The 27016-nt window shown below is 50.0% G+C and overlaps 1 protein-coding gene and 1 non-coding gene across 2 annotated transcripts; both read left to right on the top strand.

Annotated features, from left to right (window-relative positions):
* The first annotated feature begins 4879 nt into the window (after nucleotides 1-4879).
* LOC115930425 (chymotrypsin-like elastase family member 3B) lies at nucleotides 4880-17237 on the top strand. The gene is made up of 8 exons (XM_031001332.3): nucleotides 4880-4940; nucleotides 6226-6311; nucleotides 8675-8772; nucleotides 8889-9023; nucleotides 11546-11682; nucleotides 12041-12183; nucleotides 14384-14536; nucleotides 17145-17237. Exons 1-8 carry the CDS (start codon nucleotides 4898-4900, stop codon nucleotides 17160-17162), a joined length of 813 nt encoding a protein of 270 aa, XP_030857192.3. The 5' UTR covers nucleotides 4880-4897; the 3' UTR covers nucleotides 17163-17237.
* LOC115932186 (U6 spliceosomal RNA) lies at nucleotides 15662-15770 on the top strand. Its single transcript, XR_004068505.1, has one exon. It is a non-coding gene; the product is annotated as a U6 spliceosomal RNA (small nuclear RNA).
* Nucleotides 17238-27016: the final 9779 nt, after the last annotated feature.

The raw sequence follows: 27016 nt of genomic DNA, 5'->3' as shown, positions 1-27016 counted from the left end.
AGGAGTTCAAGACCAGCCTGGCCAATATGGCGAAACTCCGTCTCTACTAAAAATACAAAAATTAGTTGGGCGCCTGTAATCCCAGCTACTCGGGAGGCTGAGGCAGGAGAATTGCTTGAATCTGGGAGGCAGAGGTTGCAGTGAGCCGAGATCGTGCCATTGCACTCCAGCCTGGGTGACAACAGCAAGACTCGTCTCAAAAAAAAAAAAAAAAAAAAAAGCCGGGCGCGGTGGCTCACGCCTGTAATCCCAGAACTTTGGGAGGCTGAGGAGGGTGGATCACCTGAGGTCGGGAGTTTGAGACCAGCCTGACCAACATGGAGAAACGCCATCTCTACTAAAAGTACAAAATTAGCCGGGCATGGTGCCGCACGCCTGTAATCTCAGCTACTCGGGAGGCTGAGGCAGGAGAATCGCTTGCACCTGGGAGGTGGAGTCTGTGATGAGCCAAGATTGCGCCATTGCACTCCAGCCTGGGCAACAAGAGTGAAACTCCGTCTCAAAAAAAAAAAAAAAAAAAAAATTAGCCTGGTGTGGTGGCAGGTGCCTGTAATCCCAGCCCTTTTGGGGGCCGAGGCAGACGGATCACCTGAGGTTAGGAGTTTGAGACCAGCCTAGCCAACGTGGTGAAACCCCGCCTCTACTAAAAATACAAAAATTAGCCCGGCATGGTGGCAGGTGCCTGTAATCCCAGCTACTTGGGAGGCTGAGGGCAGGAGAATCACTTGCACTCGGGAGGCAAAGGTGGCAGTGAGCCGAGATCTAGCCATCGCACTCCAGCTTGGGGGACAAGAGTGAGACTTTGTCTCAAAAGAAAAAAAAAAAAAAAAAAGAAGATCTTGCTCATACAGGCAGAAAACAAAGAAATTTAGTAGGACTATAACATTTTTATACCAGGCTGGTTTATGAGTTACAACAATATAGCTAGTTAAAATTTGTCTTCTTTTCCATACAGTTTGTTTTATGTTCCTTTCCAATTTGTGTATTTAACATTCTATCTTAGATAATGTGATAGTCATGAAGTCTTTGTGTGAGAGAGAAAAGAAGGAAGTTAATCTATAATGAAGATTGACTGTTGAGAGGGAAGCAGTCTGCCCTGTCACCCTTTAGTCATTTACAACATTTTATAAAACAATGTAGGTAAGGAAAAGCTAATCGATAACACAAACAAAAGTTATGCCTTCCTGTTTACATTACTCAGGTCCCATAATCTCATTCCCTTAAGTCTAAGGTATTTTAAAGTTCCAACAGCTTAGATTTTGAATATCTTATTTTCACAGAAACTACAGGGCAACAAGGCACCAGAGTCCCGGACTCAGGACCACTGTGTGTGATTCACCGTGAACACTGGCATATTAAAGGCTCTGAGAAGTCCTGTAGGAAAGGACAATTTGAACTTTGTTTGAGCTCATATTTTCCAATCCCATCTGAGCTTTAGTTCTTCACTGAGTGCCCACTGGGTTATGTTCTGGGAGCCGAGGCCACAGCAGTGAACAAAGCACACAAAACCCCCTGCCCCATAGGGCTCCGTTCTAGTGGGTCCATTTATCATCAAACATCTATTAATATCTCTAGAATGTGCCCATCAGGACACCATCCATGCTGCTGCGCTTTTCCAGGCCACACAGAGGGGACACCCTCCAGGTGCACCCTGCATGAATATCAGGCTCAACCGTGCTTTCAGGGTAGGAAGAGGAGGGCATTTGAAGAGTCCTTTCCCTTCCTTCATTCATTTGTTGCCTCCTTGAATAAATGCTGTTGAAAACCTACCATGTGCCAGGCTCCCTTCTAGGTACTGGGAATCCGAAGATGAATAAGATAAAGTTTTAACCCTCGAAGAGCTTCCTATGGGGTGGGAACTAGAAAGAATGGAACTCCCCCAGTCCCAGGAAAAAGGCTCACCAGCTTCCCCTCTGTCCCCTCGCCAGCTTCCCTGCCCTCCCTCTCCTTCCCAGACTGACCTCCTAATTTTGCATACTCTCCTACCTAACTTCCACCTCCCATTCAGGTAATGGCTTGCTTTGCTTCAGGCTGAGGCCTAAAGTAGATCTAACCCCTCCATCTTCCCTCTTGCGGGGCAGGTGTTGGAAGGAGGTTCATCTTCAGGGATTTCACTCAAGCTACTCCTAGGCCAGAAAACCCTCGGAGAGTTAATCAGCCGTGCAACTGCCAGTGTCAGTCCATAAGGCCTTGAAGTGACCAGGCAGGGGTTGTGATGGGACAGTTGGCGTCAGGGAGCCCCTCTCCCTGGGGACCCAGCAGAGCCGACAGAGAGGCTGGGACTTGCTCAAGGTCACCTGGGTAAGAAGCTGGGAAGGCTTCTCGTTTGAAGTTGGGGGAGGGAGAGTGGACCCTCCCCGTGCCCGTGGGCCACCCTTCACCAGGCTAAGCAGTAACAAACCAGGGAAACTTGAGCAAGTCCTGGCTTTTCTCTGGGTCATCATTTTCCCTTCTTTTTTTTTTTTTTTTTTTGTGACAGAGTTTTGCTCTTATTGCCCAGGCTGGAGTGCAATGGCACGATCTCGGCTCACCGCGCCCGGTCCATCATTTTCCCTTCTGTCAGATAGAAGTGGTTGGATTAGATCGCGTTTTAGGCCCTGTGGGTTTCAGACACTCTACAGTGGAATCTGGGCTTATCGGACCTAACCCTCTCTCTCCCCAGCCACCTCCTGGGCCCCTCCCTCCTTTTTCCCTGGCGTAGGGTCTGGGGAATGGCTCAGAGCTTTCAAGCTGAGCAAACATGTCCAGGTGCATAGGGAACAGAGGGCAGGGGAGGGCATGGCTATTTTTATCACAGTATGAAGGATTTTCACAGCTGCTTCCCTTGTGTCCACACACGTTCCACGAACCCAGGCTATCAGAATGGCTAGGGTGTGATTGGAGGGGGTTCACTCCTAAAAGAAAACCTGCCCAGCAAGATGCCTGACTTTCCCCCAGGAGGGATCCATTTAAATTGCCCCGTCTGGCCGGGTGCAGTGGCTCATGCCTGTAATCCCAGTACTTTGGGAGGTCGAGGTGGGTGGATCACCAGAGGTCAGGAGTTGGAGACCAGCCTGGCCAACATGGTGAAACCCCGTCTCTACTAAAAATACAAAAATTAGCCGGGTGTGGTGGTGCATGCCTGTAATCCCAGCTACTCGGGAGGCTGTGGCAGAAGAATCACTTGAACCCGCGAAGTGGAGGTTGCAGTGAGCCAAGATCGCACCACTATAAAAAAGTAGCAATCTATCGTGTGAATATGCTACACATATTGAGCTATGAAACTTGATGGACGTGGGAGTTGTTTCTAGGTCTTTGCTGTTGAGGTTTGGGAATGGGCTGCGGCAAACAATCTCATCCACACCTCCTGGAGCACATGCGTAAGGTTTTCTCACGGTGTAGACCTAGGAGGGAAACCGCTGGATCACCCGTGAATTCAGCTTTCGGGGTCGCCTGCTCTTTGACCTCATCTCCCACCACTCTCTACTTTGACTACCAAGCTCCTGTCACACTGGCCTCCCTTTCCTTGAACCAGCCAAGCCCATTACAGCCTCTAGAACTTCGCACCTGCTGTCCCCTCCCTTCAGAGTGCGTTTCTTTCAGGGATTCCCATGGCTGGCTTTAACTTATCCTCAGGACTCCATCAGATATGACCTCCTCAGCCCAAATGTCACTTTCTCTGTCCCCCTCATCTAAATGACTTACTCCCATTCCTACCCCAATCACCCATTTTCATTTTCTTTTTTTTTTTTTTGACACGGAGTCTCGCTGTCACCCAGGCTGGAGTGCAGGGGCGCGATCTTGGCTCACTGCAGGCTCTGCCCCCTGGGGTTCACGCCATTCTCTTGCCTCAGTCTCCTGAGTAGCTGGGACTACAGGTGCCCGCCACCTCGCCCGGCTAACATTTTGTATTTTTAGTGGAGACGGGGTTTCACCGTGTTAGCCAGGATGGTCTCGATCTCCTGACCTCGTGATCCGCCGGCCTCGGCCTCCCAAAGTGCTGGGATTACAGGCGTGAGCCACCGCTCCCGCCCCATTTTCTTTTCTGTTTTTTTTTTGTTTGTTTTTTTGTTTTGTTTTGTTTTTTTTTGAGACAGTCTTGCTCTGTGGCCCAGGCAGGAGTGCAGTGGCATGATCTCAGCTCACTGCAACCTCTGCCTCCCTGCCTCCCGGGTTCAAACGATTCTCCTCCCTCAGCCTCACAGTAGCTAGGATTACCGGTGCTGGGATTATAGGTGCCCACCACCAAGCCTGCTGATTTTTGTAGTTTTAGTAGAGATAAGGTTTCACCATGTTTCGAACTTCTGACCTCATGTGATCCTCTGGCCTCAGCCTCCCAAAGTGCTGGGATCATAGGTGTGAGCCACTGCTCCTGGTCTAGACTCAAACTCTAGAAGGGCTGAGACCATGTATTTTTCATAGCTGTATCCCCTAGAACAGTGCCTGATATATAGAGAAAAAGTGCTCAACAAAAAATTTTTTGTGGAGGTGGGTACTAATATGAATCTCATGTTAGAGAGCAGAAAACTGAGACTCAGAGAGGTTAAGCCATGCGCCCAAAGTTGCAGAGCTTGGAGGTGGCAGGACCAGGACTGAACCGTGGTCTGCCAGGTTCCAGTGCCCCTGTTCTTTCCGAAAGGGGAGGTCTTGTCCTGACATGAGCTTTTCTTCCTGAACTCTTGTTATCAGTTGGCCACTCCACACCACCTGTGCGGCCACCTGTTGGAGGGAACACTAGGTCCTTCCTTTGGCTGTCACTCCTCCATCTGCAGTGGGTGAGAACTGTGGCCTTGGGCCATGGGAGACCTGCATTTCCACCACCTGTTCTGGGAGTGGGGCCCAGTCAGCCCCCCTGCTTACCTTCTTCCCTATATTAGAGCCCCAGGCTCTGTGCCCTTTTCCTATCATCACAAAACTCATGATGCTCCGGCTGCTCAGTTCCCTCCTCCTTGTGGCCGTTGGTAAGACCCCAACCTGTGTGTGTGCTCCCTGGGCTGCCCTAGATTAGGAATCCTTGAAATCTACCACTCGCTCTGAGTCCCATGACACGCTACGCCTGGTTCCACAGGAGGGGGTCTCAGCTTGTACCCGGGGGCATGACTGTGGGGGCTTTCAGCTTATGATGGAGCACGAGAGTGGAGGGGAAGCCATGGATGGAGAAAGACCCCAAAGGGCTATGGTGGAAGTCCCTGATGGGGGCAGTAAACAAAGTCAAACGGTTAAGAGTTTGGGCTGTGTGGTTGGACTTCTTGGGTTGGAATTTCCACAGTTCTACTTACCACTCCAACTCTCCTCTCACACTCCCCCTACCTGGCTCCATATTCTATGCTCTGGCCTTTTCCTGGTCTCTCTGCCATATTACATTCCAGCTCAGGGCCACCTCTTCCAAGCAGCCTCCCTTGACTGACAATAATGGTAACAGATAACATTGATTGAGTGCTTACTATGCCAGGCAGAATGTTTAGGGTTTTTCTTATATCTTCTCATGTAATTCTCACAACAGCCTCAGGAGATCAGTATTATCATTATCCCCATTTTACCAATCCTCAAGGAAGTAAAGTAGCTTATCATAGAACAAAAGGCAGAGCTGCACTTAACGTTTTTATTTTTTGCTTTTTTTTTGTAGAGATGGGGTCTTGCTTTGTTGCCCAGACTGGTCTCAAAATCCTGGCCTCAAGCAATCCTACCACCTTAGCCTCCTGAGTAGCTGAGATTATAGGCACATGCCACCATACCCGGCTACTTTATTTTATTGGACTTTATTTTTCTAGAGATGAGGTCTTGCTATGGTGTCCAGGCTGGTCTCAAACTCCCGGGCTCAAGCGATCCTCCCGCCTCCGCCTCTCAGAGCACTAGGATTACAGGTGTGAACCACCACACACAGCCCAGAGCTGCACTTTGAACCCAGGAAGTCCTTCTTTAAAGCCTCCACTCTGTATGACAATAGCTCTCACTTTTTGAGGGCTCATCGAGGGCCAGGCATTGTTCTAAGTGTATCAAGCTCTTCAATCCTCCCAGTGAAGGAGGCCACATTTGAATCTCTATCCCTGGAGTCTTGGGATCCTGGAAAGCCCTGCTCTAGTTTCAATGTTCACTGTTCATATGTGGTTACTGAGGTCCAGAGGGCGAAAGGGGCTCGCATGGGGTCACACAGCCAGTTGAAGGCACGGCTTGGACTGGGACCCTGGCCTCCTCTTTGCTTTTGGGGACCCTCCAGCTGATTGACAGCTCTCCTCTCCCCTCTAGCCTCAGGCTATGGCCCACCTTCCTCTCGCCCTTCCAGCCGCGTTGTCAATGGTGAGGATGCGGTCCCCTACAGCTGGCCCTGGCAGGTAAGAGCAATAGCAGCTGCCCTCATTCCCACCGTGGGCTCTGGACCCTAAGCTCTAATGGCGCGGCATCCAGCCTTGACACCATTGCTCCCTTTGCAATGTCCACTTCAGCTTCCAAAGACCAGGCAGCCCTTGGACCATCTACTTCACAGGGAGGTTTTGCCCGTTTCATCTGTAACCCTCACTGGGCTATTTGCAACTTAAAAGTGGAATCGGGGGTGAAGGAAATGCTAAACTCAAGGAGTTGGCACACTGATGGTGGAATTTCAGGCACTGTGTTGAAGAAGTGAGATTTTGAGAGACTCATTTCTAGATTCCTAGGATGATACAACAGGGCTATGGGGTCTGAAAGCAATAAGAGAGTGAGGGGTCTTGTAAGGCCAGTGGAGGGAAGCTCAGAAGGCTGGACTTGATGTGCTGTGGCTATTTAAATTTAATTAAATTAGGCCAGGTGCGGTGGCTCACGCCTGTAATCCCAGCTACTCAGGAGGCTGAGGCAGGAGAATCGCTTGAACCCGGGAGTTGGAGGTTGCAGTGAGACGAGATCGCACCACTGCACTCCAGCCCCGGGCAACAGAGTGAGACTCTGTCTCAAAAAAAAAAAATTAAATTAAATTATTATTACTATTATTATTGAGACAGAGTTTCACTCTTGTTGCCCAGGCTGAAGTGCAATGGCACGATCTTGGCTCACTGCAACCTCTGCCACCCGGGTTCAAGCGATTCTCCTACCTCAGCCTCCCAAGTAGCTGGGATTACAGGCATGTGCCACCAAGCCCGGCTAATTCTGTATTTTTAGTAGAGACAGGGTTTCGCTATGTTGGCCAGGCCAGTCTGGAACTTGTGACCTCAGCTGATCCACCTGCCTCAGCCTCTCAAAGTGCTGGGATTACAGGTGTGAGTCACTGCACCCAGCCGAAATTTACTTACATTAAATAATGTTAACAATTCAATTCCTCAATGCTTGCCATATTTCTTTTTTTCTTTTCTTTTCTTTTTTTTTTTTTCTGAGACAGGGTCTTGCTGTGTTGCCCAGGCTGGAGTGCAGTGGTGTGATCTCAGCTTACTGCAGCCTTGACCTCCTAGGTCCAAGCAATCATCCCACCTCAGCCTCCGGTGTAGCTAGGACTACAGGCATGCGCCACCACGCCCAGCTAATTTTTATATATTGTTGTAGAGATGGGGTCTCACTATGTTGCCCAGGCTTGCCTCGAACTTCTGAGCTCCAGTGATCCTCCTGTCTTGACCTCCCAAAGTGCTGGGATTATAGGCGTGAGCCACCATGCTTGGTCTGCTTGCCACATTTCAAATGTTCAATAGTCACACGTGGCTAGTGGCTACCATATTGGACAGCAAAGATATAGAACATTCCCATGATTATGGGAAGTTTTATGGGAGAAGGTCAGCAGGCTTATTCTGTAAAGGGCCAGAGAGTGAATATTTTAGGTTATTTGATGGTTTGGATAGTAATGACTTGACTGTGCCATGGTAGCATGAAAGCAGACACAAACAATACAGAAATGAATGTGACTATTTCCAGGACATCTTTATTACAAAAACAGACCAGAAGCCTGATGTGGCCCACTGTCCACAGTTTGCTAACCCTGGTCTAGAGGGAGCTTTTGAAAATCAGAATGTGTAGGAAATGGGAAGAGAGGCAAAGAACTCATCAGGGTGAGCTGTACTTCAGAAGGCTCAAGAGGCCTTGAAAGAGCTGAGGTTCAAAAGAGTCAGGGGGGCTGGGCGCGGTGGCTCACGCCTGTAATCCCAGCACTTCGGGAGGCCGAGGTGGGCAGATCACCTGAGGTGAGGAGCTCGAGACCAGCCTGGCCAACATGGTGAAACTCCGTGTCTACTAAAAATACAAAATTAGCCAGGCACGATGGCAGGTGCCTGTAATCCCGGTTACTGTGGAGGCTGAGGCAGGAGAATCGCTTGAACCCGGGAGGCGGAGGTTGAAATGAGCTGAGATTGCCACCATTGCACTCCAGCCTGGGCAAAAAGAGCAAAACTCCATCTCAAAGAAAAAAAGTCACAGGGTGAGGGGTGTGTGATAGAACAGAGGGCCTTCGATGGCTCTCAAGAGACAGAAGGTAGAGAACGTTGGGGTCCCCAGGGAGGTCATAGTGCTGGTGTGGGGAGGCTTTGGAGAATCAGAATGTGACCCCCATGGAAAAGTGATAGGGCCACCATGGGCAGCTGCACAGGTCGCAGGTTGTATGCTGCATATTTCAGAGGGTGCTCTTGTTTTCTGTGTGAATGGCGCCCTCTAGAGTTGCACAGTGCACAACCTATACAGCCATTGGTGGCAACTCTCATGGTGGGGCCCAGCCCACTGAGGCCCTTTCCTCCTGGGCCACCAGGTTTCCCTGCAGTATGAGAAAAGCGGAAGCTTCTACCACACCTGTGGTGGCAGCCTCATCGCCCCCGATTGGGTTGTGACTGCCGGCCACTGCATCTCGTGAGTTCTCTACCCTGTCCCTGCCTGTGGCCCCGGGCAGCGGGGGAGAGTGGGTGATGATGGGGAAGGAGGGAGGTAGCCAGTCAGGCCCAGACTGACCTCACCTCCACCTGCAGGAGCTCCCGGACCTACCAGGTGGTGTTGGGCGAGTACGACCGTGCTGTGAAGGAGGGCCCCGAGCAGGTGATCCCCATCAACTCTGAGGACCTGTTTGTGCATCCACTCTGGAACAGCTCGTGTGTGGCCTGTGGGTGAGTGAATGCTCCGGTCTGGAACCCAGAGGCTCCTCTACTCATCCCTCCATGACCCACAGCCAAGTCTGAGTAGGATCCAACTCTGAGTTGGGACATAGGGACGGGGGAGCTGAGTCCAGCAGCCTGTGCCCAGGTCCCACACACTGAGGATTGAAGCCAGCAGAGCCTTTAAGGACCATCACCACCAAACCTGTCTCCCTACAGAGGGGATGGCAGAGCTCAGGGAGGGGCAGGAACTCCCCCAAGACCACTTGGCTAGTGGCTTCAGAGCTCAGGGTTCCTCTGGCCTCCTTCCCCCAAATCCGAGGGTTTCTCCATTCAATAGATGGCTCACCCAGTGCATCCTGGGCTCCCAGCACTATGGGCAAAAGGACGAGCACTGGGCTGAGAGTCAGGCTCTGGCATTAACTCTGTGTATGGCCTGAGCAAGTCACTGGCCTTCTCTGGGCCTTAGTTTTGCCATTTGTCAAAAGGTGACCATGAAGTTGGGCTTCCTGGGTGGTTGTGAAGGCCAAGGAGACAATCTTATGCCCTTCAAGTGTACGAAGAATTCTTTTTTTTTTTTTTTGAGATGGAGTCTTGCTCTGTCACCCAGGCTGGAGTGCAGTGGCATGATCTCGGCTCACTGAAAGCTCTGCCTCCCGGGTTCGCACCATTCTCCTGCCTCAGCGTCCCAAGTAGCTGGGACTACAGGCGCCCGCCACCACGCCTGGCTAATTTTTTGTATTTTTAGTAGAGACGGGGTTTCACCGTGTTAGCCAGGATGATCTCGATCTCCTGACCTCGTGATCTGCCCGCCTCGGCCTCCCAAAGTGCTAGGATTACGGGCATGAGCCACCGCGCCCTGCCATATGAAAAATTCTTAAGTCTGAGTGGCTCAGACTTTTTTCTCAGAGATTTTCTGGCGAGAGGGTCAAAGACGGGTGCGGAACTCCTGCAAATGCAGTATAGGAGTGAAGCACAATATGATGGAAACCTCAACCCATCTTCATAGGGCTTCTGGGGTGAGTAGAGAGAAAAGGGAGACCCAGACAAAAGGACTGGAGTGACACGCAGGCAGGTGAAGACAGAGGGCAGTGGTTCTCAAAATGTGGTACCTGGGCTGGCAGTATCAGCATCACCTGGGAACCTGCAGCAATGTGAATTATTGGCCAGGCACGGTAATCCCAGCACTGCCGGAGGCCAAGGTGGGTGGATCACTTGAGCTCAGGAGTTTGTGACCAGCCTGGCCAACATGGTGAAACCCCATCTCTACTAAAAATTAAAAACATTAGCCAGGTGTGGTGACGCGCACCTATAATCCCAGCTACTCCGGAGGCTGAGGCAGGAGAATTGCTTGAACCCAGGAGGTGGAGGTTGCAGTGAGCCGAGATCGTGCCATTGTACTCCAGCCTGGGCAACAGAGCCATATTCTGTCTCAAAAAAAAAAAAAGTGAATTATTGGGCCTTAGCCAAGATCCACTGCATCAGAAATTGGGGTGGGATGCAGCAGTCTGTTTTTGTTTTGTTTTGTTTTTGAGACTGAGTCTCGCTCTGTCACCCAGGCTGGAGTGCAGTGGCCCAGTCTTGGCTCACTACAAGCTCCGCCTCCCAGGTTCACACCATTCTCCTGCCTCATCCTCCCGGGTAGCTGGGACTGCAGGTGCCCGCCACCAAGCCCAGCTAATTTTTTTTTTGTATTTTTAGTAGAGATGGGGTTTCACCGTGTTAGCCAGGATGGTCTCAATCTCTTAACCTCGTGATCCGCAGCAGTCTGTTTTAACAAGCCCTCCAGGTGATTCTGATACAGCTGAACTGTGAGGGTTAAAGGGTCAAAGGAGAGGACAATTCTGAAGGCCAAGGGTCAGAGTGAGCCAAGCGACTAGAAGGGTTTCTTAAAATTGCTCAGCCTTGGCTGGGCGCGGTGGCTCATGCCTGTAATCCCAGCACTTTGGGAGGCCCAGGCGGGCATATCACCTGAGGTCAGGAGTTCTAGACCAGCCTGGCCAACATGGCAAAACCCCGTCTCTACTAAAAATAATAAATAAAAATTAGCCAGGCGTGGTGGCATGCACCTGTAATCCCAGCTACTCGGGAGGCTGAGGCAGGAGAATCACTTGAACCCAGGAGGCAGAGGTTGCAGTGAGCCGAGATCATGCCACTGCACTCCAGCCTGGGCAACAGAGCGAGACTCTGACTCAAAAATAAAAAATAAAAAAATTTGCTCAGCCTTAAGAACGATTTGGGCCAGGTGTAGTGGCTCATGCCTGTAATTCCAGCACTTCAGGAGGTGAAAGTAGGAGGATCCCTTGGCCCAGGAGGCTGCAGTGAGCTATGATTGTGACACTGCACTCCAGCCTGGGCAACAGATGGAGACTCTGTCTCAGTAATAATAATGATGATGATGATGATGAAAGAGTGGATTTGGAGGGTAAAGGAGCTGGGGCATCTCAGAGGCGGAATAGCCTGGGGCAACGGCTAGAAGGTAGGACATGGGCCGGCCGGAGGACCAGGCCCCGTGACTGTTCCCTCCTCCCCAGCAATGACATCGCCCTCATCAAGCTCTCACGCAGTGCCCAGCTGGGAGACGCCGTCCAGCTCGCCTCACTCCCTCCCGCTGGTGACATCCTTCCCAACGAGACACCCTGCTACATCACTGGCTGGGGCCGTCTCTATAGTACGTGCTGACTTCTCTAGCTGGCCACAGAGACAGTGGCAGAAAGACAGGGCCTGGGGGCTGCAGGTTGAAGGTAACACCAAGACCGGACCTTGTACTTTTCTCCCATTTCTCTCCAGCTGCAGCCTTCTCCCACCAACCTCCAAAACACGAATGTGGTCAATTGCACATGTTTTGGTGCCTTCTGTGTGCCACGTGCTAGGGATGTAATGGTGCACAAAGCATGCAGGACCATTTAGCGGGTGGGAGGAGAGTCCTCATCAGAGCAGAAGAACTGTGCGCCTTGAATGCCCCCTTCCTCTGGGTCTCCTAGCCCTGTGCCCCCAGACCCCTGACTCTGTGCTTTTTATCGCTGCAGCCAACGGGCCACTCCCAGACAAGCTGCAGGAGGCCCTGCTGCCCGTGGTGGACTACGAGCACTGCTCCAGGTGGAACTGGTGGGGTTCCTCCGTGAAGAAGACCATGGTGTGTGCTGGAGGGGACATCCGCTCCGGCTGCAACGTGAGTCAGCTCTTACCTGCGCAAGGTGGTGCTGGGTGTGCAGGACCTTGGAATGGGGCCAACTGCCTGGAAGGTGGAGGAAGGATCTTGCCCGCTTGCCCCATTCAGCCTCCAGGCCAGGCAGGACTTGGAGGAAATCAGCGCAGTCCAGACACAGAGCCCAGGCCTGGGAGTCAGGACCCCTGGGTTGCAGTCTCAGCTCACACACTGACATGACTTGGGACAAGTCACTGTCTCTCCCTGGTCCTCAGGCTTCCGCGTGAGCACAGCAGGAGATACTGGTCCCATGACCTCTAACGCAGGTCAATTCTGTGGTTCTAAAGTTATAATTATGGCTGGGCATGGTGGCTCATGCCTGTAATCCTAGCACTTTGGGAGGCCAATGCGGGTGGATCACTTGAGGTCAGGAGTTCGAGACCAGCCTGGCCAACATGGTGAAACCCCGTCTCTACTAAAAATACAAAAATTAGCCAGGCATGGTGGCCGGTGCCTGTAATCCCAGTTATTTGGGAGGCTGAGACAGGAGAATCACTAGAACCCAGGAGGCAGAGGTTGCAGTGAGTGGAGATCGCACCATTGCACTCCAGGCTGGGCGACAGAGTGAGACTCTGTCTAAAAAAAAAATAAATTAAGTTATAATTAAACATTAAGAATACCATCATTGTTCTGGGCACAGTCCCTCCTGCCTATAATCCAAGTGCTTTGGGAGGCTGAGGCGGGAGGATTGCTTGAGGCTAGGAGTTTGAGACCAGCCTAGGTAACATAGTGAGATGCCCATCTACAAAAACAACTTTTTTAAATTAGCCAGGCGTGGTGGCACTCGCCTGTAGTCCCAACTACTTGAGAGGCTGAGGTGGGAGGATTGTTTGAGCCTGGGAGTTCAAGCTCACAATGGCTATGATTTTTGCCACTGCACTCAAGCCTGGGCGACAGAGCAAGACGTTGTCTTTTTTTTTTTTTTGAGACAGGATCTTGCTCTGTTGCCCAGGCTGGAGTGCAGTAATGCCATCACAGCCCACTGTAGCCTTGCTCTCCTGGGCTCAAGCAATCCTCCCATGTCAGCCTCCCAAGCAGCCAAGAGTACAAGTGCGTGCCACAACGCCTAGCTAATTTTAAAATTTTTTGTAGAGATGAAGTCTCACCATGTTGCCCAGGCTTGTCTCTAACTCTTGGGCTCAAGTGATCCTCCTGCCTTGGCCTTCCAAAGTGTTGAGTTTACAGATGTGAGCCACTTTCCTGGACAATACCTTGTCTGTTAAAGAAAAAAAAAAAAAAAATGGCCGGGCGTGGTGGCTCACGCCTGTAATCCCAGCACTTTGGGAGGCCGAGCCGGGCAGATCACGAGGTCAGGAGATCGAGACCATCCTGGCTAACATGGTGAAACCTCGTCTCTACTAAAAATACAAAAAATTAGCCTGGCGTGGTGGTGAGCGCCTGTAGTCCCAGCTACTCGGGAGGCTGAGGCAGGAGAATGGTGTGAACCTGGGAGGTGGAGCTTGCAGTGAGCCGAGATAGCGCCACTGCACTCCAACCTGGGCGACAGAGCGAGACACTGACTCAGAAAAAAAAAGAATACTATCAAATACCCTCATTGTATTGTAATTGAGTATGAATTAATAATTAACTATGGTGCTACTAATAAGAACTGTGTTTACTGAGTGCTTCTTCTCTACTGGATATCGTGCTAAGATCATGCATCATCTCATGTAATTCCCTAGGCTCTTGGACAGATACTACTATTCCCTATCACAAATGAGTCAGCTGGCTGGGTGTGGTGGCTCACACCCATAATCCCTTTGGGAGGCCGAGGCAGGTGGATCACCTGAGGTCAGGACTTTGAGACTAGCCTGGCCAACATGGTGAAATCCCATCTCTATTAAATATACAAAAATTAGCTGGGTGTGGTGGCAGGTACCTGTAATCCCAGCTACTTAGGAGGCTGAAGCAGGACAAACACTTGAACCTGGGAGCCGGGAGACGGAGGTTGCAATGAGTCAAGCTAGCTCCACTGCACTCCAGCCTGGACAACAGAGCGAGACTCCATCTAAAAAAATAAAAATAATAAATGATAAAAAAATGAGCGAGCTAAGGCTCAGAGGAGTCAAGTAATATCGGAGTTTCTCGAAATCCCTAGAATTCAGAACCAGTTCCGTAAACCTCAGACATGGCTCAGCCACCCACTCCTCTCTGACGGTTCCAGGGTGACTCTGGAGGACCCCTCAACTGCCCCACAGAGGATGGTGGCTGGCAGGTCCATGGTGTGACCAGCTTTGTTTCTGCCTTTGGCTGCAACACCCTCAGGAAGCCCACGGTGTTCACTCGAGTCTCGGCCTTCATCGACTGGATTGAGGAGGTGAGGAGGGCAGGGCGGCCAGGAGGGCTTTAGGGTGGTGGCTCTTCTGAGAGGTGACAGGTGAGAAACATCGGATCCTGGGGAGGGCCTGAAAGGATCCTAGAAGCTCAGTGGGGAAGGGCCCTTGGGGACATTCCAGAAAGGCTTGGGGATGTTTTCTGATACAGTGTGACCCCAGGAACTTGATGGCTTCTGGGTGGTGCGTGGAACTACAGCTGAACTTCCTTATTTCAACAAGTATTTATAAAGTATCTCCTCTGGTCTTGTCCTCTCTTGTCAGGGAGGATAGAGAGACATGCCAGACAAGAGGCTGCCTGGTGGGGGACAGGTGATTACATGAATGGTAACGATGTAGTCTGATGAGAGCCGAGAGAGGGGAGTCCAGGCCCCAGACTTCATCTGGGGATGGGTGATCAGAGAGGACTAATAACACTCCTGATAACAGTAATAGCTAAACAAAAAAAAAAGAAAAAAAAAGAGTAATAGCTGTGCATGGCGTAGTCATGCCTGTAATCCCAGCACTTTGGGAAGCAGAGGCAGGTGGAGCACAAGGTCAGGAGTTCAAGACCAGCCTGGCCAAGACAGTGAAACCCTGTCTCTACGAAAAATACAAAAATTAGCCGGGCATGGTGGTGGGTGCCTGTAATCCCAGCTGCTTGGGAGGCTCAGGCAGAGAATTGCTTGAACCTGGGAGGTGGAGGTTGCAGTTAGTCGAGATCATACCACTGCACTGCAGCCTGGGTGACAGAGCGAGACTCCGTCTCAAAAAAAAAAAAAAAAGTAATAGCTAGCTGGGTGCAGTGATGCCCACCTGTAGTCCCTGCTACTCGGGAGGCTGAGGCAGGAGGATCGGTTGAGCCCTGGAGTTCTGGGTCATAGTGCGCTATACCCATCTGGTTCTGCACCAAGTTTGGCATCAATGTGGTGACCTCCTGGGAGTGGGGACCACCAGGTGGCCTAAGGAGGGGTGAACTGTCCCAGCTCAGAAACAGAGCAGGTCAAAACTCACATGCTGAAAAGTAGTAGGATCACACCTGTGAATAGCCACTGTACTCCAGCCTGGGCAACACAGCAAGAGCCTCTCTCTTAAAAAAATGAAAATAAAATAAATAAAATAAAACAGTAGTGCTTGCTTTGGCAGCACATATACTAAAATTGGAATGATATAGAGATTAGCACGGCCCCTGCGCAAGGATGACATGCAAAATCATGAAGGCTTCCATTAAACATTTCTGGTCGAGTGCAGTGGTTCATGCCTGTAATCCCAGCACTCTGGGAGGCCGAGTCGCATGGATCACCTGAGGTCAGGAGTTCAAGACCAGCCTAGCCAACATGGTGAAACCCCATCTCTACTAAGAATACAAAAAATTATCTGGGCGTGTTGGTGCATGCCTGTGGTCCCAGCTACTCAGGAGGCTGAGGCAGGAGAACTGCTTGAATCTGGGAGGCGGAGGTTGCAGTGCGCCGAGATTACGCCACTGCACTCCAGCCTGGGTGACAGAGCAAGACTCCATCTCAAAAACAAAAACAAACAAACAAACAAACAAACAAAAAAACAGTGATGATTTATAGACCATTTAATCCCTTGGTTCCCTGACCCATGTTAAAAAAATATATATATAAGGCCAGGCACAGTGGCTCACGCCTGTAATCCCAGCAATTTGGTAGGCCGAGGCAGGCAGATCATAAGGTCAGGAGTTCGAGACCAGCCTGGCCAATATGGTGAAACCCTGTCTCTACAAAAATATAAAAAAATTGGCCGGGCATGGTGCTGCATGGCTGTAATCTCAGCTACTTGGGAGCCTGAGGTAGAAGAATTGCTTGAACTCGGGAGGCAGAAGTTGCAGTGAGCCAAGATTGCGCCACTGCCCTCCAGCCTGGGCGACAGAGCAAGACTCCATCTTAAAAAAAAAAAAAAAAAAAAGCCGGGCATGGTGGCTCATGCCTGTAATCCCACCACTTTGGGAGGCCGAGGTGGGCAGATCACAAGGTCAGGAGATTGGGACCATCCTGGCTAACAAGGTGAAACCCCGTCTCTACTAAAAATACAAAAATTAGCCAGGCATGGTGGCGTACGCCTGTAGTCCCAGCTACTTGGGAGGCTGAGGCAGGAGAATGGCATGAACCCAAGAGGTGGAGGTTGCAGTGAGTTGAGATCGTGCCACTGCACTCCAGCCTGGGCAACAGAGTGAGAGTCTGTCTCGAAAAGAAAAAAAAAACCCAAAAATATATATTTTGTTTATATACATACATACATACATATATATACACACACACATACGTATATATATATACACACACACACACATACACACACACACATATATATATATGTATATATATATGTATATATATATATGCACACATCCCATCTAAATTCACGCTGGCCATTGTAGAGAGAAACTTAGTTAACAATTTAATCAAGAACCCCCCCATGAGGTAAGTTCTATCATTATCCCTACTACATAGAGGAGGAAACTGAGGCTCAGAGAGGTCAATCCCTCTCCCAGGGTCACACAGCAGGGCTGGAAGTTGAACCCAGTTTCATCTGACTCCAGAACCTGTGCTCGTAAATTGACTATTCTGTCTGCCCCCCCAACTTTTCCAGACCATAGCAAGCCACTAGAACCAAGGCCCAGCTGGCAGTGCTGATCGATCCCACATCCTGAATAAAGAATAAAGATCTCTCAGAAAATTCCAAGTTGAATCTTTCTTTCTTTGTTGACTCACCTCTTCCCCTCTGGCCTGTTCCTAAAATCTTAGATCTCATATGCAGAGACAGGACCAGGTCCAACCCTTTCATATGAAGACGAGGGAAAAATGATGCTGGGAGAGCAGGGAGTTGCTGTGTGGTGACCTGAGCATCCTGGTTTGCCTGGAACTTCAGGAGTGAAGACACTGGACATTTAATGCTAAAACTGGGAAGGTCCCAGGAAAAGTGGGAAAAGTTGGTCGCCTTAGTATATAGTCACACATAAGTCAGTAGCTTTTCAATGCAGGCATATAAACATGGTAAAACTCTGCAGATAAACAGACCCTGCCAGCCCTTGAGGAGGCTCATGGTAGAGTGGGAAGGACAATGTGTGTTCTGCTTCCAGTGATGGGCTGGGGGCTTTGGTATTTGTCCATTCAACAAACACTTATTCCTTGTTTTAGAGGAGGGCTCAGAGGGGTAAGGAGACATGGTTCCTGCCCTGAAGTGGCTCATTATTTAAAGATAGCTCTCTTAGTCTGTGTTCATACTGCTGTAAAAAACTGCCCGAGACTGGGTAGTTTATAAAGGAAAGAAGTGTAATTGACTCACAGTTCAGCATGGCTGGGGAGGCCCCAGGAAACTTACAATCATGGTGGAAGATGAAGGGGAAGCAAGGGACCTTCTTTACAAGGCGGCAGGAAGCAAAATTGCCTAGCAAAGGGGGAAGAGTCCCTTATAAAACCATCAGATCTGGTGAGAACTCACTATCATGAGAACAGCATGGGGGAACCGCCCTATGATTCAATTACCTTCTCCCTTGACACATGGCGATTATGGGGATTACAATTCAAGGTGAGATTTGGGTGGGGACACAAAGTGTAACCATGTCATGAGCATCTCAGGGTCATTCATTAAACATGTATTAGGTACCTGCCTTGTGGCAAGTTCAGGGCTGGAAAAACAGACAAGTCAGGCAACCCTAGGAAGAGCCCCTGCTGCAGGGGGGAGAAGACACATACACAGGTACACACACACAGGCACACAGGTACACACAGGTACAGGTATACAGGTATACACACACAGGTACACAGGCACACAGGTACACACAGGTATACACACAGGTACACACAGGTATACAGGTATACACACAGGTACACACATACAGGCACACAGGTACACACAATGCTGCACACGAGCCCAGAGCCCAGGAAACAGTTGAGTTTTGAAAGAAAGAATGCTGGCTAGGTGCAGTAGCTCATGCTTGTAATCCTAGCACTTTGGGAGGCTGAGGCAGGTAGATCACCTGAGGTCACAAGTTCGAAACTCCATCTTAAAAAAAAAAAAAGAATGCTGTTACACAGACAAAAGCAACATAAAACAAGGGAGTTTGGCTGGGCCTGATGGTTCATACCTGTAATCCCGGCACTTTGGGAGGCCAGGGTGGGTGGATCACTTGAGCCCACGAGTTTGAGACCAGCCTGGCCAACATGGTGAAGCCCCGTCTCTACTAAAAAATACAAAATTAGGCAGGTGTGGTGGTGGGTGCCTGTAATCCCAGCTACTCAGGAGGCTAAGGCAGGAGAATTGCTTGAACCTGGGAGGTAGATGTTGCAATGAGCTGAGATCGTGCCATTGCACTCCAGCCTGGGTGACAAGAGCAAAAGTCCGTTTCAAAAAAAAAGAAGGAGCTGTAAATATTAACAAAGGGGGTCCTGACACATGTGTACTGAACAAACGTATGTTACATGTGTCCCATGTTCACTGTGGGGTGGAGATTTGATTTTTAAATGCATTACTGCTGGGCATGGTGGCATGTGCCTATAGTCCCCGCTACTCAGGAGGTGGAGACAGGAGGGTAGCTTGAAGCTAGGAGTTCAAGGCTGCAGTGCACTATGATCGCACCTGTGAATAGCCACTGCACTCCAGCCTGGACAACACAGTGAGACCCCACCTCTTTAAGCATGAAAACAAGACCCTGTGCATCAAAAGGTGAAGCAGGAACATGAAGGTACTCAAGTGCAGCTTCTGTAAACCAGACAGAACCAGTCCATGCTCTGTGGTCTTCTTATCAGGAGAAAGTTACTGAAATCTGTGTCCTTACCAATCAAAGCTGTAGTTATGGCTTTGGAGCAGGAGCAGGAGGTCTGTTAGGGTCTGGTGGTGGATGAGCTGCAGTTGTTTTAATATTATTGATCTCAAGGCCAGTGCTTGTTGAGCTGCTAGAGAAAAGGAAAAATCTCAGGCAGCTGGGAGCGGTGGCTCATGCCTATAATCCCAGCCCTTTGGGAGGCTAGGGTAGGAGGACTGGAGGACTGCTTGAACCCAGGGGTTTGAGACCAGCCTGGGCAACATGGCAAAACCCCATCTTAGCTGGGTGGGGTGGCACATGCCTGTAGTCCCAGCTACTTGGGAGGCAGAGGTGGGAAGATCACTTGAGCCCGAGAGGTTGAGGCTGCAGTGAGCTGTGATTGCACCACTGTACCACTCCAGCCTGGGTGACAGATTGAGACCTTGTCTCCAAAAAAAGAAAGAAAGAAAGAAAAATCTTGTGGCAGTTAGAACATAGTTCTAATGGCAGGATGTCCAGATGTCCTGATACCACATCACAATATCCGCTTTTAAGACAGTTATAGTCATGCTTTGATGTATTTCCGCACTAAAATACCAAGGATAATTTTCTTTAAATCAACAAAGTACTAAATTTTCTTTTAAAAAGGTTATTGTATTTATGGCTGGGCACTGTGGCTCATGCCTGTAATACCAGCACTTTGGGAGGCTGAGGCAGGTGGGTCACTTGAGGCCAGGAGTTCGAGACCAGACTGGCCAACATGGCGAAATCCTGTCTCTAATAAAAATACAAAAAATTAGCTGAGCATGGTGGCTCATGCCCGTAATCCCAGCTACTTGGGAGGCTGAGGTGGAAGAATTGCTTGAATCTGGGAGGCGGAGATTGCAGTGAGCTGAGATCACACCACTGCACTCCAGCCTGCACAACAGAAAGGACCCTGTCTCCCCCCACCCCCAAAAAAAAGAAGAAGAAGAAGAAGAAAAGAAATTGTATTTGTGTATTTATTTATTTTTCAAAGCCAAATACTTCTGAATTTCTTTAAAAAACATTTTTTTTTCTACGCAGTCTTGCTCTGCTGTCCGGCTGCAGTACGGTGGCCCCATCACTGCTCGCTGCAGCCTTGACCTCCTGGGCTCAAGTGATCCTCGCAACTCAACCTCCCAAGTAGCTGGGACTACAGGTGCATGCTACCATGCCCAGCTAATTTTTGTATTTTTTTGTAGAGACGGACTTTCACCCCATTGCCCAGGCTGGTCTTGAACGCCTAGGCTCAAGCAATCCACCTACTTCAGCCTCCCAAAGTGCTAGGATTACAGGTGTGAGCCACTGCACCTGGGCTCAGATTTTGTCTTTCTTGAAAACCTCCCTTGACCTCAGCTCATCCGTTCCTCCACTGCCCCCATCCTGGTTACCTGGAGAACCTCTGCAGAACCCACACTAGCCTCCCTGATGGCATTCTGGCTCCTCTTCAAACCGTTTCCCACTCAGCAGCCAGAGACACGCTTCAAGACAGAAGCTGGATCATGTTCTCCTGTGGAAAACCCTTCAAAGGCCCCCTGTGGCCTTGTGTGCCTGCCCTGCAGGAATCTCCAGCCCCACTTCTCTGCTCCCCTCCCAGAGAAGCTCCAGTCCTTAGATTTATTCCTTGCTGTATTGTGGCTGGGCAGGGGCAGGCTGGATTTCCCAGGCACCTATGACAGCAGGCTTCTCCCACTTCCAGTGGGAGATTGAAAGGCAGGAGGGAGAGGGAAACCTCCCTCCTATCCTCCAAAAGGTACTTCTCTCCCTACACTTCCTCCACGGCTCCCACCAGACATGCCTGGGCTGGGCCCATCTTTGGCGAGGTGACCTCTGCTCCTGGGCTCCAGCTACCAGCATCTCCTCTCTCTGTCCTACCATCTTGGGAGGGAGCTGTACTAATCTCTGAGTTCCCACATCTTCCCTGCTGGCTTCTCTGCACCTTCCTCACCGAGACAGCCAATTCCCCAGATTAAATTCCCTGTATTTCAAATACTTGAGATTTCTGTTTTCTGGTTTGACTCTGACCGACAAAGGCAGACTTCCATCCTGAGGAGGAAGCCAGCAGCCGGTGTGGGGCAGAGCCAGTGGAACGGCAGAAATCCTAAGCCTGAGCTGGGGTGCACCTCTCTTTGGCTCCCCTGTCTCTCCACTTAAAGTGAAGTCCTGTGAGATTGTACATTTCCTATTTGTGGCTGGGCCTGCTGGCTCAGATCTGTAATCCCAGCACTTTGGGAGGCCGAGTCAGGCAGATCATTTGACCTCAATAGTTTGAGACCAGCCTGGGCAACATGGTGAAACCTTATCTCTACAAAAAATATTTTAAAATTAGCTGGGCGTGGTGGTGCATGCCTGCAGTCCCAGCGACTCGGCAGGCTGAGGTGGGAGGATCGCCTGAGTCAGGAAGGTTGAGGCTGCAATGAGCTCCCATCATGCCACTGCACCCCAGCCTGGGCGACAGAGTGAGACTTGTCTCAAAAAAAAAAAAAAAAAATCCTAATTGTTTCACTTAGGCAGAGTGTCCTGTTGTTTGCATCTGAAAATATTTGTATTTTGTGGAAGAGACCTGTGGTGGCTGTCCCCAATATTGGCTCTCCCCCTTTCTTTTCTTTCTTTTTCTTTTTTTTTTTTTGAGACAGAGTCTTGCTCTGTCACCCAGGCTGGAGTGCAGTGGCATGACCTCACTGCAACCTCTGCCTCTGAAGTTCAAGCAATTCTGCAGCCTCAGCCTCCCAAGAAGCTGGGACTACAGGTGTGTACCACCACGTCTGGCTAATTTTTGTATTTTTAGTAAAGACGGGGTTTCACCATTTTGCCCAGGCTGGTCTTGAACTCCTGACCTCGTGATCTGTCTGCCTCGGCCTCCCAAAGTGCTGGGATTACAGGCATGAGACACTGCACCCTGCTTGTTAAGGGGACTTTTTATTGTGTCCAGGGGCTGTGCAGAATGGAAAGCACGCTTGCCTGTCTCCCAGGAAGCCAGGTGAGGCTGTGTGCTGATTTCTGGCTGTGGCAGAAGAGATGCGTGCAAATTTCAGGTTGACCATGTAAAGGTGAAGTTTTCCCCTTCCCTTTTCTTCATCTGGAATGTGGTTGTCCTGGAGGAGCCATTTCATGCTCTATTTTTAGATTGCTGTAAAAGCGTAATTGCAGTTTTTGCCATCACTTTTAATGCCAGGGAAGCCACAAGAAAGTATCACAAACTGGGTGGCTTAAACAACAGAAATTGATTGTCTCACAATCCTGAGGCCGGAAGAAGGAAATCAGGGTAGTAGCAGCTTGTTTCCTTCTGAGGGCTAGGAGCAAAGGTTCTGTTCCCTCACCTTGGCTTGTAGATGGCCACCTTCCCTCTCCGCAGTTTCTCTGTGTCCCAGTTTCCCCTTTATATAAGCACACCAGTCAGGCTGGGCGCAGTGGCTCAGCCTGTAATCCCAGCACTTTGGGAGGCTGAGGCGGGCAGATCACCTGAGGTCGGGAGTTCGAGACCAGCCTGACCAACATGGCAAAACGAGGTCTCTACAGAAATACAAAAATTAGCCGGGCGTGGTGGCACGTGCCTGTAGTCCTGGCTACTGGGGAGGCTGAGGCAGGAGAATTGCTTGAACCTTGGAGGCGGAGGCTGCAGTGAGCCGAGATCGCGCCACTGTACTCCAGCCTAAGCGACAGCCAGGTAAAATGAAGCTGAGACCTGGGCTGCATTCCCAGACAGATAGCCAGTTAAGGTTAAGGCGTTTTAGGTCACAGGATGAGATAGGAGATCCACACAAAATACAGCTCATAAAGACCTTGCTGATAAAACAGTTGGCAGTAAAGAAGCTGGCCCAAACCCTCCAAAACAAAGATAGCCATGAGAGTGACCTCGGGTCGTCCTGACTGCTACACTCCCACCAGCACCATGACAATTTACAAATGCCATGGCAACGTCAGGAAGTTACCCTATATGGCCTAAAATAAGGGGAGGCATGAATAATCCACCCCTTGTTTAGCATATCAGCAAGAAATAACCATAAAAATGGGCATGTCTATGGAGTAACCATTCTTTATACCTTTACTTTCTTAATAAACTTGCTTTCACTTTCCTCTATGAACTCGCCCTGAATTCTTTCTTGCACAAGATCCAAGAACCCTCTCTTGGCATCTGGATTGGGACCCCTTTCCTGTAACACCGGGAAGGTATGGCACTGGCCGTGGGGAAAGGGCTGTGCCTGTCCCCACTGCCATTGCTCAATAACCTCCTTGGATCCCAGCCGGGGTGATGCCTTCCCTGGGACAAGAGATACCTGCATACTGTCCTAGCCCTGGGTTCCCATGGTGGCTTCTTTGTACCACAGGTGGGGCACCTGCAGGGCCTCCTTCCCCATCCCTGACACTGCTGACCCATATGAGACAGCTGGGGCTGGTAGCTGGGAAATGTTGACCTGTAGTCATCAAAGAGATCAGAATCCGGTTTTTAAGAATTTATTCCAGCAAAAATCTGAGAATAGTCATCCAGAAACATGGGCTCCAGAGAAGAGGAGTAAGTGCTCCAAAGTTAAAAGTTAAAGTCCCGCCGGGCGTGGTGGCTCACGCCTGTAATCCCGGCATTTTGGGAGGCTGAGGCGGGCAGATCATTTGAAGTCAGGAGTTTGAGACCAGGCTGGCCAACCTGGTGAGACCCCATCTCTACTAAAAATACAAAAAATTAGCCGGGCGTGGTAGTGCATGCCTGTAACCCCAGCTACTCGGGAGGCTGAGGCAGGAGAATTGCTTGAACCTGGGAGGCAGAGGTTGCAGTGAGCTCAGATTGTGCCATTGCACTCTAGTCCGGCACGACTCGTCTCAAAAAAAAAAAAAAAAAAGAGCAAGACAAGAGCAAGACTCGTCTCAAAAAAAAAAAAAAAAAAAAAAAAAAATGCTGGGCGTGGTGGCTCACGACTGTAATCCCAGCACTTTGGGAGGCCAAGGAGGGTGGATCACCTGAGGTTAGGAGTTTGAGACCAGCCTGGCCAACGTGGTGAAACCCTGCCTCTACTAAAAATCCAAAAATTAGCCTGGTGTGGTGGCAGGTGCCTGTAATCCCAGCTACCTGGGAGGCTGAGGGCAGAAGAATCGCTTGAACCCGGGAGGCGAAGGTGGCAGTGAGCCGAGATCTAGCCATTGCACTCCAGCCTGGGGGACAAGAGTGAGACTTCGTCTCAAAAAAAAAAAAAAAGTTATGATCTTGCTCACACAGGCAGAAAACAAATTTAGTAGGACTATAACATTTCTATACCAGGCTGGTTTATAAGTTACAACAATATAGCTAGTTAAAATTTGTCTTCTTTTCCATACAGTTTGTTTTATGTTCCTTTCCAATTTGTGTATTTAACATTCTATCTTAGATAATGTGATAGTCATGAAGTCTTTGTGTGAGAGAGAAAAGAAGGAAGTTAATCTATAATGAAGATTGACTATTGAGAGGGAAACAGTCTGCCCTGTCACCCTTTAGTCATTTACAACATTTTATAAAACAATGTAGGTAAGGAAAAGCTAATCGATAACACAAACAAAAGTTATGCCTTCCTGTTTACATTACTCAGGTCCCATAATCTCATTCCCTTAAGTCTAAGGTATTTTAAAGTTCCAACAGCTTAGATTTTGAATATCTTATTTTCACAGAAACTACAGGGCAACAAGGCACCAGAGTCCCGGACTCAGGACCACTGTGTGTGATTCACCGTGAACACTGGCATATTAAAGGCTCTGAGAAGTCCTGTAGGAAAGGACAATTTGAACTTTGTTTGAGCTCATATTTTCCAATCCCATCTGAGCTTTAGTTCTTCACTGAGTGCCCACTGGGTTATATTCTGGGAGCCGAGGCCACAGCAGTGAACAAAGCACACAAAACCCCCTGCCCCATAGGGCTCCGTTCTAGTGGGTCCATTTATCATCAAACATCTATTAATATCTCTAGAATGTGCCCATCAGGACACCATCCATGCTGCTGCGCTTTTCCAGGCCACACAGAGGGGACACCCTCCAGGTGCACCCTGCATGAATATCAGGCTCAACCGTGCTTTCAGGGTAGGAAGAGGAGGGCATTTGAAGAGTCCTTTCCCTTCCTTCATTCATTTGTTGCCTCCTTGAATAAATGCTGTTGAAAACCTACCATGTGCCAGGCTCCCTTCTAGGTACTGGGAATCCGAAGATGAATAAGATAAAGTTTTGATCCTCAAAGAGCTTCCTATGGGGTAGGAACTGGAAAGAATGGAACTCCCCCAGTCCCAGGAAAAAGGCTCACCAGCTTCCCCTCTGTCCCCTCGCCAGCTTCCCTGCCCTCCCTCTCCTTCCCAGACTGACCTCCTAATTTTGCATACTCTCCGACCTAACCTCCACCTCCCATTCAGGAAATGGCTTGCTTTGCTTCAGGCTGAGGCCTAAAGTAGATCTAACCCCTCCATCTTCCCTCTTCGAGGGGCAGGTGTTGGGAGGAGGTTCATCTTCAGGGATTTCACTCAGGCTACTCCTAGGCCAGAAAACCCTCGGAGAGTTAATCAGCCGTGCAACTGCCAGTGTCAGTCCATAAGGCCTTGAAGTGACCAATCAGGCAGGGGTTGTGATGGGACAGTTGGCGTCAGGGAGCCCCTCTCCCTGGGGACCCAGCAGAGCCGACAGAGAGGCTGGGACTTGCTCAAGGTCACCTGGGTAAGAAGCTGGGAAGGCTTCTCGTTTGAAGTTGGGGGAGGGAGAGTGGACCCTCCCCGTGCCCGTGGGCTACCCTTCACCAGGCTAAGCAGTAACAAACCAGGGAAACTTGAGCAAGTCCTGGCTTTTCTCTGGGTCATCATTTTCTCCTTTTTTTTTTTTTTTTTTTTTTGTGACAGAGTTTTGCTCTTATTGCCCAGGCTGGAGTGCAATGGCACGATCTCGGCTCACCGCAAACTCTGCCTCCCAGGTTCAAGCTATTCTCCTGCCTCACCCTCCCTAGTAGCTGGGATTACAGGCATGTGCCACCACACCCGGCTAATTTTGTGTTTTTAGTAGAGATGGGGTTTCTCCATGTTGGTCAGGCTGGTCTCGAACTCCTGACCTCAGGTGATCCACCCTCCTCGGCCTCCCAAAGTGTTGGGATTACAGGCGTGAGCCACCGTGCCTGGCCCGTCATTTTCCCTTCTGTCAGATGTAAGTGGTTGGATTAGATCGCGTTTTAGGCCCTGTGGGTTTTAGACACTCTACAGTGGAATCTGGGCTTATCGGACCTAACCCTATCTCTCCCCAGCCACCTCCTGGGCCCCTCCCTCCTTCTTCCCTGGCGTAGGGTCTAGGGAATGGCTCAGAGCTTTCAAGCTGAGCAAACAAACATGTCCGGGCACATAGGGAACAGAGGGCAGGGGAGGGCATGGCTATTTTTATCACAGTGTGAAGGATTTTCACAGCTGCTTCCCTTGTGTCCACACACGTTCCACGAACCCAGGCTATCAGAATGGCTAGGGTGTGATTGGAGGGGGTTCACTCCTAAAAGAAAACCTGCCCAGCAAGATGCCTGACTTTCCCCCAGGAGGGATCCATTTAAATTGCCCCGTCTGGCCGGGTGCAGTGGCTCATGCCTGTAATCCCAGTACTTTGGGAGGTCGAGGTGGGTGGATCACCAGAGGTCAGGAGTTGGAGACCAGCCTGGCCAACATGGTGAAACCCCGTCTCTACTAAAAATACAAAATTAGCCAGGTGTGGTGGTGCATGC

The sequence above is a fragment of the Gorilla gorilla genome, chromosome 1 (genome assembly GCF_029281585.2).
Source record: "Gorilla gorilla gorilla isolate KB3781 chromosome 1, NHGRI_mGorGor1-v2.1_pri, whole genome shotgun sequence".
Lineage (NCBI taxonomy): Eukaryota > Metazoa > Chordata > Mammalia > Primates > Hominidae > Gorilla > Gorilla gorilla.
Note: the sequence above shows the minus strand (reverse complement) of the source record. Positions and strands in the feature narration are given on the sequence as shown.